The sequence below is a fragment of the Ooceraea biroi genome, chromosome 14, assembly GCF_003672135.1.
Source record: "Ooceraea biroi isolate clonal line C1 chromosome 14, Obir_v5.4, whole genome shotgun sequence".
Lineage (NCBI taxonomy): Eukaryota > Metazoa > Arthropoda > Insecta > Hymenoptera > Formicidae > Ooceraea > Ooceraea biroi.
This window is the reverse complement of record NC_039519.1, coordinates 5,961,739-5,980,229: the sequence shown is the minus strand read 5'-3', so window position 1 is coordinate 5,980,229 and position 18,491 is coordinate 5,961,739. Positions and strand designations below refer to the sequence as shown.

The window sequence follows — 18,491 nt, the reverse complement described above, 5'->3', positions numbered from 1 at the left end:
TTTTTTTATCTTTAAACATGTACTAATAAATGCATCAAAGTTTTATGCATTTATTAGTACATGTTTGAAGATAAAAAAACTTATTTTTGATTTGAATATATCGCTTGCAGAGGTCGTCCTGGAGAAATCTTAGTGCAGCCGCGTCGCCGGCACTGCAAATTGGTGAGCATTCTCCTGCCTCCAAATTTCGTCCAAACTGAAAAATTGAAATATGTTCTCGTTATTTATGAATTCCCATCGTCGATGAACCAAAGAGAGAAGAAAAAAGTTGAAAAGTGCCAAAATGGTGGAGCTTAGAACACAAAAGTACGATTTTTAGGCAAAGTTGTTGAACTTTTTCATGCAAAAATAATTGTTTAACTTAATGTTTTTGTGAATATTAAAGGTTCATCGACGATGGGAATTCATAAATAACGAGAAAATATTTCAATTTTTCAGTTTGGATGAAATTTGGAGGCAGGAGAATGCTCACCAATTTACAATGCCGGCTGCACTAAGATGCCTCCAGGACGACCTCTACAGGCGATATATTCAAATAAAAAATAATTTTTTTATCTTTAAACATGTACTAATAAATGCATCAAAGTTTTATAATGATCCGCTGTATAGTTTCTCCAAAAACATTCGTAAAATTATACCTTATTTTCAACGTTCTAAAGCAGGCTCCCCTTAATCACGGAGGAAAAATTTCATACTCTCTATTCCGCGTGCGTCAAGTACCTACCTTTGATTGCTGAATCCCTGGAACCTTCAAGATAGAAATCATAATTCGCAGCAGAGGTGTGATGTCCTCGATTGAGGGAAGCATAAGGACGAGCCTTCGGAAAAGTCCGTCGAATTGTGTTAACAGTCCGCTCCACGTGGCTGCGCCTGGGCCCAATCCTGCTTCTAGCGGGAGACAGTCCAAGTAACACGCGATATTGTACAATATTATTGGCAGCCGTTCCAGCGGCAACGATTTCTTCATGTTTAATGTCTAGAATGTGAAGATGAATTTGTAAGATCAGTGCGCGATTCATTCCTTCACGCGCTCCTGCGTGAAAAATCGGCTCGGAGAATTACAAGACGTAATCAAGAGTCAATTAGCTTGTACTCGTAACACGGAACCGGGTGAAATTGCTTCCTTACCTCGAGCAGCAACTGCAACGGCGCGATGGGATTTAATTCGTTGAAGTCGATCAAAGCTTGCGCGACGCTCTTAAAGAACTGCAATCTTGTCGTTTCTGCAAGAATATTTTTGATCTTTTAAATGTCAATCTTGAAATTGGCTAAGAAAAATTTTTATATTTTACAACTGACATGAAATTAGAAAATTATTTCGAGCAGTTTGTTAAAACAATGTTCACCAGCGAGATGTGATGTTCTTACCGTTTAGATGAGTCTGAAACATCTGCATGAACACTCCGTTAGGTGCCAGTTGATGAAGGACGCATCTGAGAAATTGATGTGCCACACTGACCGCACCGCCCGGCAAATGCATGTTCGTTTCGCTTTGCCAAGGATACATCGCGTTAAGTGCAACTCTGTCAATGCATTGATGTATCTTATTTTATTATGCACGATACGGGAAACAAAGAAAGCGAATAAAGAGTAAAATAAAATAAATAATAATTAAAAGAGGAAAAGGAACTTGGCATGTGAGAATATCGACTCAAAATCATACTCGTATGTTCTTATCTTACTTGGTAACTACGCCGAGTATATCTGGTAATAACGGTGCGGCTAAAGACGGTTCTCGGTGTATGAAGGTCCCCAAGGTTATTATACATAATCCAAGTTCCTCATCGGAATACTCCTCTTTTATTGTTCCGCATTCCGAGCACCTGTATCACATTAATCGAATCGAATTTCCTTATGAAATAGTACGAGCACAGCGTGTCTATATCTTCACATAGAGAAATTATTTACCAGGATTCCGTCCGTCTCGCACGAGTAATCGCGTCCTGATCCGTCGTGGTATTGGTCTTCTTCGACTTCTCGCGTTGAATGCGAAATTGATCTCTCGATTTAATCTTCTGATCATAATCCGCCACCTTCGAGGCAAAGTCTCCGTAATCAACCGCCGGTGGGGATGACTCTAAAGCCACCTGTTTGATTAATCTTCTCGGACTTGGTGATCTGCTCGAATTAATTTCGTTACACGTCGGGATGAGTGACTGCGGAGCAAACGAAATGTGTCTCTGTTAAAATTAATTTCCATTTCTTATTTTTTCTGGCAAGCTATTCGCCTTTTTAAAATATTAAAAGCATCCAAATTTTAGTTTCGACAAAAACCGATGCAAGATGCTTCATCTCGTCTCGAGGAGATATCTCTCTTAAGGGGGGAGCCTGCTTTAGAACGTTGAAAATAAGGTATAATTTTACGAATTGTTTTTGGAGAAACTATACAGCGGATCGTTATAAAACTTTGATGCATTTATTAGTACATGTTTCAAGATAAAAAAATTATTTTATTATTTGAATATATCGCCTGTAGAGGTCGTCCTGGAGGCACCTTAGTGCAGCCGGCGTTGTAAATTGGTGAGCATTCTCCTGCCTCCAAATTTCATCCAAACTGAAAAATTGAAATATTTTCTCGTTATTTATGAATTCCCATCGTCGATGAACCTTTAATATTCATAAAAACATTAAGTTAAATAATTACTTTTGCATGAAAAAGTTCAAAAACTTTGCCTAAAAATCGTACTTTTGTGTTCTAAGCTCCACCATTCTGGCACTTTTCAACTTTTTTCTTCTCTCTTTGGTTCATCGACGATGGGAATTCATAAATAACGAGAACATATTTCAATTTTTCAGTTTGGACGAAATTTGGAGGCAGGAGAATGCTCACCAATTTGCAATGCCGGCGACGCGGCTGCACTAAGATTTCTCCAGGACGACCTCTGCAAGCGATATATTCAAATCAAAAATAATTTTTTTTATCTTCAAACATGTACTAATAAATGCATAAAACTTTGATGCATTTATTAGTACATGTTTAAAGATAAAAAAATTATTTTTTGATTTGAATATATCGCCTGTAGAGGTCGTCCTGGAGGCATCTTAGTGCAGCCGGCGTTGTAAATTGGTGAGCATTCTCCTGCCTCCAAATTTCATCCAAACTGAAAAATTGAAATATTTTCTCGTTATTTATGAATTCCCATCGTCGATGAACCTTTAATATTCATAAAAACATTAAGTTAAACAATTATTTTTGCATGAAAAAGTTCAAAACTTTGCCTAAAAATCGTACTTTTGTGTTCTAAGCTCCACCATTTTGGCACTTTTCAACTTTTTTCTTCTCTCTTTGGTTCATCGACGATGGGAATTCATAAATAACGAGAACATATTTCAATTTTTCAGTTTGGACGAAATTTGGAGGCAGGAGAATGCTCACCAATTTGCAATGCCGGCGACGCGGCTGCACTAAGATTTCTCCAGGACGACCTCTACGAGCGATATATTCAAATAAAAAAATAATTTTTTTATCCTTAAACCTGTACTAATAAATGCATAAAACTTTGATGCATTTATTAGTACATGTTTAAAGACAAAAAAATTATTTTTTGATTTGAATATATCGCCTGTAGAGGTCGTCCTGGAGGCATCTTAGTGCAGCCGGCATTGTAAATTGGTGAGCATTCTCCTGCCTCCAAATTTCATCCAAACTGAAAAATTGAAATATTTTCTCGTTATTTATGAATTCCCATCGTCGATGAACCTTTAATATTCATAAAAACATTAAGTTAAACAATTATTTTGCACGAAAAAGTTCAAACACTTTGCCTAAAAATCGTACTTTTGTGTTCTAAGCTCCACCATTTTGGCACTTTTCAACTTTTTTCTTCTCTCTTTGGTTCATCGACGATGGGAATTCATAAATAACGAGAACATATTTCAATTTTTCAGTTTGGACGAAATTTGGAGGCAGGAGAATGCTCACCAATTTGCAATGCCGGCGACGCGGCTGCACTAAGATTTCTCCAGGACGACCTCTACGAGCGATATATTCAAATAAAAAAATAATTTTTTTTATCTTAAACATGTACTAATAAATGCATAAAACTTTGATGCATTTATTAGTACATGTTTAAAGACAAAAAAATTATTTTTTGATTTGAATATATCGCCTGTAGAGGTCGTCCTGGAGGCATCTTAGTGCAGCCGGCATTGTAAATTGGTGAGCATTCTCCTGCCTCCAAATTTCATCCAAACTGAAAAATTGAAATATTTTCTCGTTATTTATGAATTCCCATCGTCGATGAACCTTTAATATTCATAAAAACATTAAGTTAAACAATTATTTTGCACGAAAAAGTTCAAACACTTTGCCTAAAAATCGTACTTTTGTGTTCTAAGCTCCACCATTTTGGCACTTTTCAGCTTTTTTCTTCTCTCTTTGGTTCATCGACGATGGGAATTCATAAATAACGAGAACATATTTCAATTTTTCAGTTTGGACGAAATTTGGAGGCAGGAGAATGCTCACCAATTTGCAATGCCGGCGACGCGGCTGCACTAAGATTTCTCCAGGACGACCTCTACGAGCGATATATTCAAATAAAAAAATAATTTTTTTTATCTTCAAACATGTACTAATAAATGCATAAAACTTTGATGCATTTATTAGTACATGTTTAAAGACAAAAAAATTATTTTTTGATTTGAATATATCGCCTGTAGAGGTCGTCCTGGAGGCATCTTAGTGCAGCCGGCATTGTAAATTGGTGAGCATTCTCCTGCCTCCAAATTTCATCCAAACTGAAAAATTGAAATATTTTCTCGTTATTTATGAATTCCCATCGTCGATGAACCTTTAATATTCATAAAAACATTAAGTTAAACAATTATTTTTGCACGAAAAAGTTCAAACACTTTGCCTAAAAATCGTACTTTTGTGTTCTAAGCTCCACCATTTTGGCACTTTTCAACTTTTTTCTTCTCTCTTTGGTTCATCGACGATGGGAATTCATAAATAACGAGAACATATTTCAATTTTTCAGTTTAGACGAAATTTGGAGGCAGGAGAATGCTCACCAATTTGCAATGCCGGCGACGCGGCTGCACTAAGATTTCTCCAGGACGACCTCTACGAGCGATATATTCAAATAAAAAAATAATTTTTTTTATCTTTAAACATGTACTAATAAATGCATAAAACTTTGATGCATTTATTAGTACATGTTTAAAGACAAAAAAATTATTTTTTGATTTGAATATATCGCCTGTAGAGGTCGTCCTGGAGGCATCTTAGTGCAGCCGGCATTGTAAATTGGTGAGCATTCTCCTGCCTCCAAATTTCATCCAAACTGAAAAATTGAAATATTTTCTCGTTATTTATGAATTCCCATCGTCGATGAACCTTTAATATTCATAAAAACATTAAGTTAAACAATTATTTTTGCACGAAAAAGTTCAAACACTTTGCCTAAAAATCGTACTTTTGTGTTCTAAGCTCCACCATTTTGGCACTTTTCAGCTTTTTTCTTCTCTCTTTGGTTCATCGACGATGGGAATTCATAAATAACGAGAACATATTTCAATTTTTCAGTTTGGACGAAATTTGGAGGCAGGAGAATGCTCACCAATTTGCAATGCCGGCGACGCGGCTGCACTAAGATTTCTCCAGGACGACCTCTACGAGCGATATATTCAAATAAAAAAATAATTTTTTTTATCTTCAAACATGTACTAATAAATGCATAAAACTTTGATGCATTTATTAGTACATGTTTAAAGACAAAAAAATTATTTTTTGATTTGAATATATCGCCTGTAGAGGTCGTCCTGGAGGCATCTTAGTGCAGCCGGCATTGTAAATTGGTGAGCATTCTCCTGCCTCCAAATTTCATCCAAACTGAAAAATTGAAATATTTTCTCGTTATTTATGAATTCCCATCGTCGATGAACCTTTAATATTCATAAAAACATTAAGTTAAACAATTATTTTTGCACGAAAAAGTTCAAACACTTTGCCTAAAAATCGTACTTTTGTGTTCTAAGCTCCACCATTTTGGCACTTTTCAACTTTTTTCTTCTCTCTTTGGTTCATCGACGATGGGAATTCATAAATAACGAGAACATATTTCAATTTTTCAGTTTAGACGAAATTTGGAGGCAGGAGAATGCTCACCAATTTGCAATGCCGGCGACGCGGCTGCACTAAGATTTCTCCAGGACGACCTCTACGAGCGATATATTCAAATAAAAAAATAATTTTTTTTATCTTTAAACATGTACTAATAAATGCATAAAACTTTGATGCATTTATTAGTACATGTTTAAAGACAAAAAAATTATTTTTTGATTTGAATATATCGCCTGTAGAGGTCGTCCTGGAGGCATCTTAGTGCAGCCGGCATTGTAAATTGGTGAGCATTCTCCTGCCTCCAAATTTCATCCAAACTGAAAAATTGAAATATTTTCTCGTTATTTATGAATTCCCATCGTCGATGAACTTTTAATATTCATAAAAACATTAAGTTAAACAATTATTTTTGCACGAAAAAGTTCAAACACTTTGCCTAAAAATCGTACTTTTGTGTTCTAAGCTCCACCATTTTGGCACTTTTCAACTTTTTTCTTCTCTCTTTGGTTCATCGACGATGGGAATTCATAAATAACGAGAACATATTTCAATTTTTCAGTTTGGACGAAATTTGGAGGCAGGAGAATGCTCACCAATTTGCAATGCCGGCGACGCGGCTGCACTAAGATTTCTCCAGGACGACCTCTACAAGCGATATATTCAAATCAAAAAATAATTTTGTTTATCTTTAAACATGTACTAATAAATGCATCAAAGTTTTATAATGATCCGCTGTATAGTTTCTCCAAAAACAATTCGTAAAATATACCTTATTTTCAGCGTTCTAAAGCAGGCTCCCCCCTTAAACGCTCCAGCGCGCGCGCTGCAGCTCCTGCAGCTCCTGCAACGAACCATTACGTTTATTGTTGATCAGGTATTTTGCGCGGAGTCGTGTCTCTAATAGATTTCGGATAAAAGAATTGACGTAAATCACGGAATAGCGCATTTCGGATCACGCGACCGCGCGAGTTTGTTGAGCCGGCAGCACGACGCGACGTTTAAGTTATGTGGCTCGTGACACAGCATAAATCTACTGTTGCTCGTAATACGTAAATTCATATTCAACCTCACGTGTCAGATTATTTGCAATTCGCGTGCCAAATTATTCACTCCCTGTTACGAGAACCGGAGTGCATTGCATAATAGTAGATGTAAAATAAGAGCAATTCGTTGCTAATCGAAATGGCAATAACTGGCGGTATTCTTATGTAACAATATATTTAATTTTACAAGACAACCATGTAACGGCAATCATGTAATGTTCCTATCGATTGAATAGATAAATAAAATTATTATAAAAATGTGTAATGAGATTTTTTAATACGTAAAATAATTGTGCATGTATAGCGATTCACATGTAAAAAGTAAATCTTGATACAAATTAATTTAAATAAAAAACTGAGGCTTTTTTTTATATATATTTAATACCCAACACACACTGTCCGTTATTAATTTTACAATTTCTCTACATAACTTTCGATTTCTAAATGCCGGTTTATCATAATTTTTTATTTTATATAAAATACATTTTCTGCGTTATCATTTTATATAAATGAATGGAAAACGGAAAAAGCAAATCTGTATAAAATTTTATGCAGATAGTATTTCTTAATAAGTAAATCTCTACAACGTGCGAAGATACATTCACGGTGTTTCCAGCGAAATCGATACGCACACTATTCTTAACGAATGCCAAACTCGAGAGTGCTTCTCTCTCTCTCTCTCTCTCTCTCTCTCTCTCTCTTGTTAGTTTCTTCGTTCTCTTGGTAGACCCCGCCTGCGTGGAGTACAGTGGCACGATTTTATCTTCGGATTCCGTAACTCGATAAACAACGTTGGGATGTCACGGTGGGCCCCGTCTACCACTTCCCTTTGCGAGTCAGGCCTCGGGGGCCCCGTGTCTCGTAAAGATCCCTCTTTACTGCCGCCCCTCCCGTTTCCAGTTCGCTTTTATAATTTCCTTTTTGAAAAATCGAGCGTGGAGCCGCGCCGCGCCTTCAAACCCTCCTCCGCTGACCCCTCTTTTTCATTTTTCACTTTCTCGCTCTTCTGATCTGTTGCATCGCACGCCGCCCCGGCGCGCAAAGAACGAGAGGCGAAAAGAAATAGTCGTTATCCTCCCCTCATTCTTGGACTCGGTATTCCATTGAGAAACCGGACGAGGGAGCCGCGGGGGTCGGACAATGTTGCGTGCGTATTAAGAAACTGCGATTCGTGAGCGCGTTATATATGTAGGAAGCGTCGGGACGCTGATCCAAATTTACCGCGATCAATACACACGGGGCCCGCGTATCATCGGGCCCCGCGGGCTTCGTGCTCCGGGGACGGGAAAAAATAATCTGCGTGCAACCTCGCATTTGCAGCCCCGCCGTTAATCCAGATCTACCGCGGTCGCGCGATGTAATCACGTCTCGCCGATTTTATAAATTCCTGCTTGGTCGCGCGTGCTCGCCTGCGCCGACGAACGAACGTTAACGAGGCAGGATTAACAGCGGCATCGAGATAAATTCCGCTCGTCCGTTTAATTCAAACGCTTCCGTATATACGGTGTATATACGGATACCGGATTCTCCCTCTCTCCCTCCCTTCCCTGAGGGAGATCTCGTCGGATGACTCCACGGACGCCTCGTTTCCGTCACATCTCATCTTCGCGCTATACATAGGAGGAGGATGGAGAGAGGGTCGTTGATCCAATTCGCAAGCAAATCGCTGTACACGAGCTCGTGTCTAAATCTGCATAGTCATCGGCGGCGCGCGAATTCGCTCGCATTATGCATTAACTATGCAAACGCCAATCAACCGTGACGAGCAAGGAACCACGTGGCGTATCCTGACACACTTCCTGCCCGGTATAGGTGCCTCGTCCGGAATATCCGGCCGTCTCCTTCGCAGCACGCGGCGGCACGCTCGGAAATAAACCAGCCCGCGCAATTTCCCCGGCTACACGCCGCGTCGTGGAATTTCGACGAAATTAAACAGTACGGAATTTCTAATTTCGCGACGTCGCAGCGAGTGCGAAAAGAGGAGTCCATCGGCGGTCCAGGATGCAGAGCCAGGCGCCTTCTCCTCGTAAGAGAGGAACGAAGCTTTCCGGGCCGGTCGGTCCCACGATCCCTGAAACGAGGCCTTCTCTCGTAAAATCGCCGAAAGGAAGATTTTTAATTGGCATTCGGGTGGAATGGGACGCCGCGGGGGTGGGAGGGAAGCGGAGCAAGACGAAGAGCTCGAAGGGGAAAGGTGGAGACGCCGAAAATGATCATCGTCGTCGCGGCATCGACGAAACCGACGATCCGTGAATCCGGACTTCGATATTTCATATTTACGACGACGCAGCGAGCATAACGTTTCTCCGGGTCCAGCGAGAGAGACGGAGGGGGTGGCAGGAGGGGACGCGATACCGGCAGGCGGGAAGACGAGTTCCTCAGGAGCTTTAATAACCTCGCTCCATCGTTCTCGGACTCGTATCGAGGGGATTATATTCCCTGGATTAACATATTGACGCGGTCTTCGTGGGGCCCGAGCCGCGCCGGCCCAAGGCAGAAAAAAGGAAACAAGTTAAGAACCGAGTTACTAAATCACTCGCGGCCCCGGCCCCGTATAACCGTTCCCGAAGAGGAATTATTATTACTCTCTACTGGTAACCCACCTATTCGAAATACCTGACAGACTCCTATCACGACTCCCTCGTCGGTCTCTTCGCGGCCTGGTCTCGGAAGCGTCAGCCTCCTTAGGTCCAAGGTTGTCCCTACGTGGCGAACGCGCGTAATCACGAAAGCTCGCTCGCGGCGCTCGTTGTCAGGCTTTGCAATCCGTCATTTTTTCAGATTGCGCGATTTCTCGATTCGCACTTCTGCTTTCGTCCACCACCCGTAGGGGATCAGTCACGAGCCGCACAGTGGTCAAGATTACCAAAAACCTGGTCGAAATTCTGTACATACTCAAATTATTCTAAATCATATACAGGGTGGCCCATTTTAATTTATACAGTCGATTTTTTAAAACACTAAAAGAGATACGAAAAAATGTTTCAGACAAACATGTCACGATTTCGAGGGGGATATAAGATGATACCATTGGTTTGACCTTGAATAGTCGTTTGAAGGTCACGCGAAGATCACCTTCAATTTCTTAAATTGAAACCCCAACTTTTTATTGCAGATTCTTATTCTCCATCGAAAAGTAAGTAACTTTTGTCTGAAACATTTTTCCGAAAAATGTCATCTTATGTCCTTAAAACGTCCTCAAAACTCATCTTGAAGATCATTTTAAGGACATAAGATGACATTTTTCGGAAAAATGTTTCAGACAAAAGTTGCATGTTTTCTCGCGTAGAATCCGAATCCGTAATAAAAAATACCATATCTCATTAAAAAAAAATTTCAGACCGGAAGTTAGAATTTCGATAAACAATGACCCGTCTAGTTGTATCCACATTCTCTGTCGTGTATGGAGATCAACGTTCGAACAGTGTATTGTCGAATATCGACAATGTCAAACGTGATTACGTAAATCGGTATTCGACAATACACTGTTCGAACGTTGATATATAACTGCAATTTAGTGATTTTCCCATAATTCTGATGCAATGTAATTAATATAATATTAATTATATATACAGGGTGTCCCATTTTAAAAGTTGCACCGAAATATGTCTTCAGGGAAGCATTTTGAGAAAAAACTTCGGCGCAGTTTGGCGCAGATAAACTTTTTCTTATTTCTTTTGATATATAATTAAATTTTAAATTCTGTTTGATTTATCGCGCCGACTCACGACGGGGACTTTGAATCGCAATATTTCATTAGTGTTACATCACAACAGCACTATCTTATTTTATTTTCTATTAACTGTAATGAAAATTGAATAAATAACAGCGTTATCAGAAGCACAAAGGATACGATAAAACAAGGATGAAAAGATTTAATAACCCGGTACGTGATAACTTCGTGAATGAAATCACAATTGTGACACCGATTATGGCGAAAATCATATTAGAGACTTACGATAATGAACTTTATACATTTATAGCTCTCATGAATGAAATTTGTTTGGACTATAACGTTAGAGAAATTTAGTACGGACTTAGAACTAACAAACAATAATGTAATGACGATAAAAAAACTGTTTTTGAAATGGATTTTGGCCACGTTTTCAGTCGTTTTGACCACTGTGCGCCGTTTCAAAGTCGGAACTCGGAGGCAGGATATTTTGATCGCCGCTAACCGTTCGGAAAAATGATGGCGCGATGACAATGGAGAAATTCTCGCAATTCATGGTGCCCTATCCTAAAAGAGCTACACAACGTGTACGATATCGCTCGTCAGATTATTTTCAACGTTAACGAGTAATGTTCCAGCTTTCTCCAGCTTTCTATTTGAACGCAGATAATATTGATAACTTGCACCGTCCACGTTGCGCCACGCGACACTCCTTCGTGCATAACAATAACACGCGACACTTTAATGAAACTCATGATGAATCGGTAGATCGCGGAAGGCGCGCGGCGCAATCTCTTTGTCGTCGGAGTGAACCGCACTCTGCACTTGGCACCGGTGAATGGAAGCCAACGACGCGTCGGCTCGTGGTCGTGGGTAGGACGAAAAATGTGCGTGAAACGCCGTGATAAATGATAGGACGTACCGGGCCGGCCCTAGACCCGAAGACCCAGAGACCCACTCGCCACGCCGCCATGGAGGAACGGATAAAAGACCTCGTTGCCTTGTCTCGGCGCATATTAATGGACAAACATAATCGCCGCATCTCAGCAGGAGCCGCCAGCTGAAATATCCGCTCGTCGTTGCCCGTTGCTGGCTCTTCTGCTGCGGCTTCGCTCCGCGGCCGCAGTCCTCCGCACGATGCCAGGAAGCGACGTTCCTCGGGACGCACGCCGAGGAGAGAGGGGAAGAGGAGTCTCCTGTACCGAGGAATTCCGCAGGGGAGGAAGGATAAGCGAATTTTCATGCGCGTCGCGAGTTCGAAAGAAGTGAAACGTGCTGTGGAAGGAGCTATGTGACGTGGTCATCGTGGATCATCGTGGATGCCTCGATTTAGTTGCGACCGCGACCTGTGATGTCGCGAATAAAACCTCGGAAAGGTGTGCAAGGGAGACTATTGGCCTCGCTGAACGTCAGTGAACGGAATGTTTTACGCGAATTCGAAAGACAGTGACGTTGGTGCGCCAGTTGCAGAAGAGACTGCTTGCGTGATTTGGTACATCATGATTACATGTATCGAGAGCTATATAAAAGCAAATTGTAATTACACCAGTTTGTAAACGCAAAAACTTGCTACTCAGAGCCGATAATTATTTTCTTTTTTCCATACACAATATTTATTCCCAGGCAAATGCCTGTCACTCGCGGTGGAGTGCACGCGCGTAATTTCTGACATCTATGTAGCAATAAAGATCTCTTTGTATTTCGAACAGAGGAAATTGAGTCTCAACATCAAGATACAAGTTTCCTATTCCATAGAATAAATTTGAAGTTACATCAAGCTTTAGTCCGCGCTGCGACATCAGCGCTTCTCTAAAACGCCCGCTTATCAATCGCGCGAGAACGCGAGAATCAGTGTCGGCCAGGAAAGCCTGCGGTTTTCTTTTTTATCAAGACCCCCAGTCTGTCCAAGAGGGAAAAGCTGGACAAATCAGTTGCCCCGTTCGACCGTCGGAAATGGTGCGCGCACCCGGCATCGGCTTCCCCCTGGATCACGATACGCGCGACATCACGGCGAGTGCCGTTTGATTACGCCGTCCGCTATCAGCTGCTATAAAGCCGATGGAAGGCGGGCGTTAAAGCCGCCTCTCGGACCCGCCTCTGCCTCCCGTGCACGCTCCCCACCGTTTCGTTTCACCGTCTCTCACCGGGAGACGCTACCAGACCCGCCGCGGGCCATGAAGCTGGCGGCCGAGCCGAGCGTTCGCCTCGGCGAAGCTGGCGAACGCTCGCGCAAACCACGGCCGAAGCAGGCAGAGCGGCGCGCCATACTAGCACCCGGTCCGCGGAGACGAGCATATATATCTCTTGCTCTTTCCGTCTTTCCGCTTTCACCCGCTCCCTTCGAACGCCTGGCCGGCGTTCTTCCTCTCGCTTTCGCATCAAGGTGCTCCACGTCAGTTCATCTTCGTCCTTCTTTGCCGCCTTCTCCAAGCGCGCGAGCGGGCGAGCTTGTCGCGTGATCACGATCACGTGCATGAGCGCGCATGTGTGCGTGCGTGCATGCGTGCGTGCACGCTGGGGGTTTAATGGGCCCAGCTAATGACTATTGGCCAGCAGACCTGGGCGGGACCAGAGCTCGCCCGGTGCACACACTTATACAAGCGCACGTGTGTACGAGAGGCAGGAACCCCGTCTTGCATTAGCTGTTCCTCCACGTATACCGGGCCGGTTATGAAACCTTTTGGGCTTTCCCTCCCGGCTATTTCCGCGGAACGCGCGGCTTTTCAGTAGCACCGGCATGAAACATGAAAATCGAATCAGCGAACGCAGCGAATCATTGAGATTCCGTACAGCAGGATGTAGTTACAGTAAAACGCTTCTTCTGGTAAATGACGTATGATATACTCGCTCGACGTCATCCAGAATTGGAACACCTGATGGAAGCGCCCGAAATAAAGCTCCTTCGCGGAGGCTTGGAACCTTTCCAATCTCGAGTTAACGTAGTCTTCGTTCTTGATCGTTTCCGCAAGTAGACGCGGAATCATCTCAACTTGGATGCGTCGCGTAGATCTGATTAAACTTTTGCGGGCATCGCTTTATGTAGCGATCCTTGCATTAAATCCGAGGATCTACTATATAACGCTATATTCGCAACGTATAATTACCCTGGAATTAAACACGTGGAATTAAAATTTAATTCGGGCACGATAAAGAGCGCGTTCATACGATAATACGCGGCATACTCTCTCGTGATCTCGGCGGGATCATTCAGCTGGCGACTTTCGCGGGACAGCTCCGTACGGGTAGCCATTTTAACGTCATCGACGGACACGATCCTACCGCAAGGAACGAGCCGAAGGCGCTCGTTCTCCCCGAGGCGCGCCGGCCTTCGTGGTGTCGGGTCTTTTGCGACACGATTTACATAGAATGGTCGTCCCGTCGGCGCATACATCGGCGGTGCTTAGAGAACGCACTTCCCGAGGCAGGCAGAGAGGGACGACGTGTCTATACTCGCGAGCTCGTAACTCAGTAATGCGGAGCAGACGCGGAGCAGACGCTGAAAACATCCATCACGCTCGCGGGGTCCGTATCTCGTCCCGTGGATCTCCGCTTCATAATTACATTCTCGCCAGCTCCGAGAGACCTCCACGCCGTATCTCCAGATACGTTCAGCTACCTCCTTCTAACCGACGCGAGGCCGCGGTGCTGGTACGCGCCAGGCAATTGAATGGAAAAATGCGACGTATCCGTCCTCGACGATGCGCGCCGAATTCGAGAGCGAGCCGCGCCAGCGCGTTGCATTAATTGTTAATGACGATTACGAGAGATGGAACGCAAGCGCGCCTGCGTCTGCGGGCTATTGTACACCCTCGGAAAGGATTTCTGATAACAAGACGAAAAATATTCTTCACTAATTTAATCGTATTACAAGTATAAAAAATATGAAAATAAAACAATTTTTAATTTAAATCAGTAATTTCTATTCTTCTCTCTCGAATTAAACAAGATTGTCTTACTGTCTTGAGACAAGAGTAACGTATACAAATTTATGCTTATATATTCTTCTATGTAGAATAATTTGATATTAGCGCCACTTTATAGTAGGCTTTGTCGATGTCGACGCATCATTTTCTCACAGTCGCTCGTCGACTCGGCGCTCCTGCGTCCTTTATTCCGATAAAACGGCCAATATTTATGTGTTGCAATCGAAAATCGGGAAAGTGTTTCTGTTATTTACAATGAATAAGTGCAATACTCTACAAGAAATATTAAAAGATATGGAAATGTAAGTAAATATATACAATATACTTACTTGAGAAATAAGATTCGAGATAAGACATTTCCATATCTTTTGCACTTATTCATTGTAAATAACAGAAACACAGAAACACTTTCCCGATTTTCGATTGCAACATATAAATATTGGCCGTTTTGTGCAGATTCTACAAATTCTCTTAGAAGAATAGAATAAGATGTTTTTTAGATCTGACAATATTCTTAAATCAAGAATATTTTGAACTTGCTGCAAATTTTTATCTAAATCCTTCTGAGAAAATTAACGAGATAGCACGAAGATTATTTGAATCTAGATTTTCGAATTTTCTATTCAAGATTAAAATATGCTTCTTTTGAATAATAAATATGATTGTCGCTATAGCGATCTTATTTTATGATAGATTAAAGAGTAATAGCATTAAGTCCAGAAATCTTTTCTGTGGGTGTATGCAACGCGTTCTACGAGAAGATGAAATATTACGCGGAAGCATGTTGCATGAACACGTTGCAATTAAGTAAAAGAATGAGGTAAACGTGCGGACTCTTACTTTCCTCGGACGATGCATCTCTACGACGCGGCCTAAAATTTCTCAGCAGAGAGGCGAGGCTGCACCCGGGAAGCAATGCCGCTCGGCGTGCCAGTTAATTAAGTTATTTATATTGGGCTTTAATTAGTTCCTGCAACGGATGAGACGCTGCGTACGCATACTGGCTTTCATAAAAATGTTCGTTACGAAGCAGGTAAATTGTCGTCTGCTGAGTTCTCCGGTTGCTCGTTCAAGTATCCGGCGCCCGTGCAGCAGATAATTCAGGCATAATGTAACGTCATGAATACGGCGAGTGCGAGAGATGACAATTTAAATATCTATCAGTGACGGTTGTTGTAATTTCGCGGAAATCGATGCCGCTCTTTATCCGCGAAAGATTGCTCGACTCGGCGAAATCGCGCGATCGAATAACAACTTGTTATACGTTAAGAACGCGTAGATGAGCGTCTAGATAATCGCACTCGCACAGTTGCAGCGTCTTCTGAGATCGAGATAAACTACCTCCCGGCATTATCTCATTATGCAGAAGGCTACTTTAAACGCCACGCCGCCGATAAATTAATGATACCGCGCCGGTAATTACTCGGTAATATACGCGATTACTTAGTCGCGAGTCCTGTGATTGTCGACTACTACGTAATTGGAGTGGAGCTTATCTCGACGATCGGTTATTATCCCTTGCATTCCTTTCAAATTTGTAGCGCATTTCGTTCCTTCTATTGCGACGAAAGAGCTAAAAGATTTCCGCGGAATTGCACACGCGTGTCTTATTAAGTCCGCGGAAAAATGTATCGAGAATATTTTCAGAATTAATACTTGTTATTGCTGGAATCAATCTCGCCGTATCAGTTACCGCCGTAAATTTATCTTCTGCTATCCGTTACCTCGGTGGTGATTATTTACAGATGTAAAAACTTTGATTTAATTACAAGCGCACGCAATAACGATGATCAATTCGACGACGTCGATTAGCTGTAACCACAGTTTATCAGATCGTTTCCTTCCAAGTATAAAAAGATGCAGCAGGAGAAACGAGAAACGCTTAAACCACGGTCGAAGTAACCGATGTCGGTGCGCGACCGGTCATAAACGCGATATAATAAAACTCGCCTTGGCTAACAAGGAACGTCCAAAGTGGCGACGTTGCATCAAGCGGCACGGCGCCTCCCTAATTTCTGCTGGCATAAAATAATCAGCGGCCTCGCCGTATCGTATTTTTTTCCTCGTGGCATCCACGGACCGCGACAGCAGCTGCTTCCAAGACAAAAAGGTCAGCGCGAGGTGGCCGAGCGAAGAAGCCGATTAAACTTTCAGGGGTATGTGACAATGGCTAGAGAACGAGGGCGGCAGGTGTCTCGCTCATCTAATATTAACAGCGGCGATCGATAGCGCCCGGGGGAGAAAGGACGAGAGAATCGAGGCCCCCATGGGTGGAGACAATAATCGGCCGGATAACTCGTTTGTCTTCTCGCGGCCGGTTGTTCGTTAGGGACTGTCTATCGCAAATATCGTGCGAGCACGAACGTATTTACCGACGTCTCCCAGTGAATTGGAATCGTGAGTTTGAATCCGCCGCAGCTAAATGGGAAAACGGATAATGACGGCCGCGGATGGGCGGCGGGGCGAAGGAGGATCCGTTATTTATCTTGCTCTCCCGCGCGAGAGGCATCGCCGCCGCTGCAGTCCGTAAATCATGATCCGATGTCTCGTGCGATTCCGCGACGAAAGATCCGCGTGGTGGCAGCTTCTTCCTCGACTCCGAATGTAATTCCAACATCGACGTTATCGAAAAAATTGTTTGCCAATCAGCGGTTACTGTGGAAACCGCACGGAATCGCGTCTCTTCCGCGCTATCGCCGACTCGAGCATTAACATCCCATGCGCTCAGTTTCAAAGTGCATTACACATGGAATTTACTTAGGCGTAATTACGTTGTATCGCGTTATTATGCCCGTACGAGCGGCAAAGCGATCCACCGTTAGATATGCAAAATTCCCCGAGTTAGAGCCGCCGCGCGTTCGACCTGGCGGATTTCTGAATACTTCAGCGAGCGGTTTCCGCGCGACGTGCAATGCGACTCGCACGACAGCGTCCTAACCGCGTTTCTTCTCTAATATCGCTTTCTTTCTTTCTGCGTCCGCGGGTGTTTTCCACTAGCGTGAGTGGCGGCCATCGTCCGGGCGAGGGTTGCAATTTTTGTATTTGCAGGAATATTTATAGCGGCAACGGGGATTACCATAAACAACGCGGCGAAGAAACTCGGGGATTACTGTATTTAAAGTGCAAGGGGGAATAATTACCGTGAACCGCGGCTACTAGCAGAGCCATCGAGGTCGACAGCAGAAAAGGGGCGTGCTGAACGTCATAGAGAGCGGTACCGGCAGCTCGTTCGCCGGCGAGAAAAGAAAGAAATAGTGAAGGGAAAAAGGGAATATAAAACCTCTCATCGTTCCTTTTCGTCGGACCATCTCCGCGGTATGGCGTAACGTTCGACGCGAGCGAGACATTTCGGTTCGGCAGGTTGTAATCATCCTTGCTTCCATCTCGAAGCCAGCGAAACAGCGAGAACTCGAGGCGTCCGCCGTGTGAATTAACGCCCTGAGAATGCGTTTATCGACTACTCGATCGTTGCTTGTTTTCGCACTTGTCTTCACTCGGCCAGAGAAATTTATTGCAAAGATGTGAAGATAAATAAAAATTAGCAGCGGATCTTCTTTCAAATATTAATACAGCACACGGGTATATATGGTGAGAAAAAATTTCATTCTATCTACGCGATCGCTCTTGAGATTCGTAGACAAGTACCGAGGTTTTTGCGGAGTAAAGTGCAAAGGTCATTGAATCGCGCGGCTAACGAGCGGTAGCCGTAAAAGGTATAAATTCGCTTTACGTTCGGGCCTCGCCGAGTCACGCAGCGCTCTTTGCGACTTGATGATGATGAACTT

At 42.8% G+C, this 18,491-nt stretch overlaps 1 protein-coding gene across 1 annotated transcript; it reads right to left on the bottom strand.

The window, feature by feature from the left end:
* Positions 1-712: 712 nt before the first annotated feature.
* Positions 713-2,183, bottom strand: LOC113563341 (protein unc-79 homolog). Its single transcript, XM_026974810.1, has 5 exons — positions 1,909-2,183; positions 1,683-1,823; positions 1,369-1,523; positions 1,129-1,223; positions 713-976 (listed from the first exon to the last, which is right to left on the bottom strand). Exons 3-5 carry the CDS (start codon positions 1,505-1,507, stop codon positions 713-715), a joined length of 498 nt encoding a protein of 165 aa, XP_026830611.1. The 5' UTR covers positions 1,508-1,523; positions 1,683-1,823; positions 1,909-2,183.
* Positions 2,184-18,491: the final 16,308 nt, after the last annotated feature.

What these genes read in the sequence shown, in the direction of transcription:
- LOC113563341 (XM_026974810.1), bottom strand. Translation starts at nt 1,507, where the DNA reads ATGTATCCTTGGCAAAGCGAAACGAACATGCATTTGCCGGGCGGTGCG. An exon ending in GTTTCAGACTCATCTAAACG is followed by an intron (nt 1,224 to 1,368) that starts GTAAGAACATCA and finishes ATATTCTTGCAG; the next exon opens with AAACGACAAGATTGCAGTTC. An exon ending in CGTTGCAGTTGCTGCTCGAG is followed by an intron (nt 977 to 1,128) that starts GTAAGGAAGCAA and finishes TTCACATTCTAG; the next exon opens with ACATTAAACATGAAGAAATC.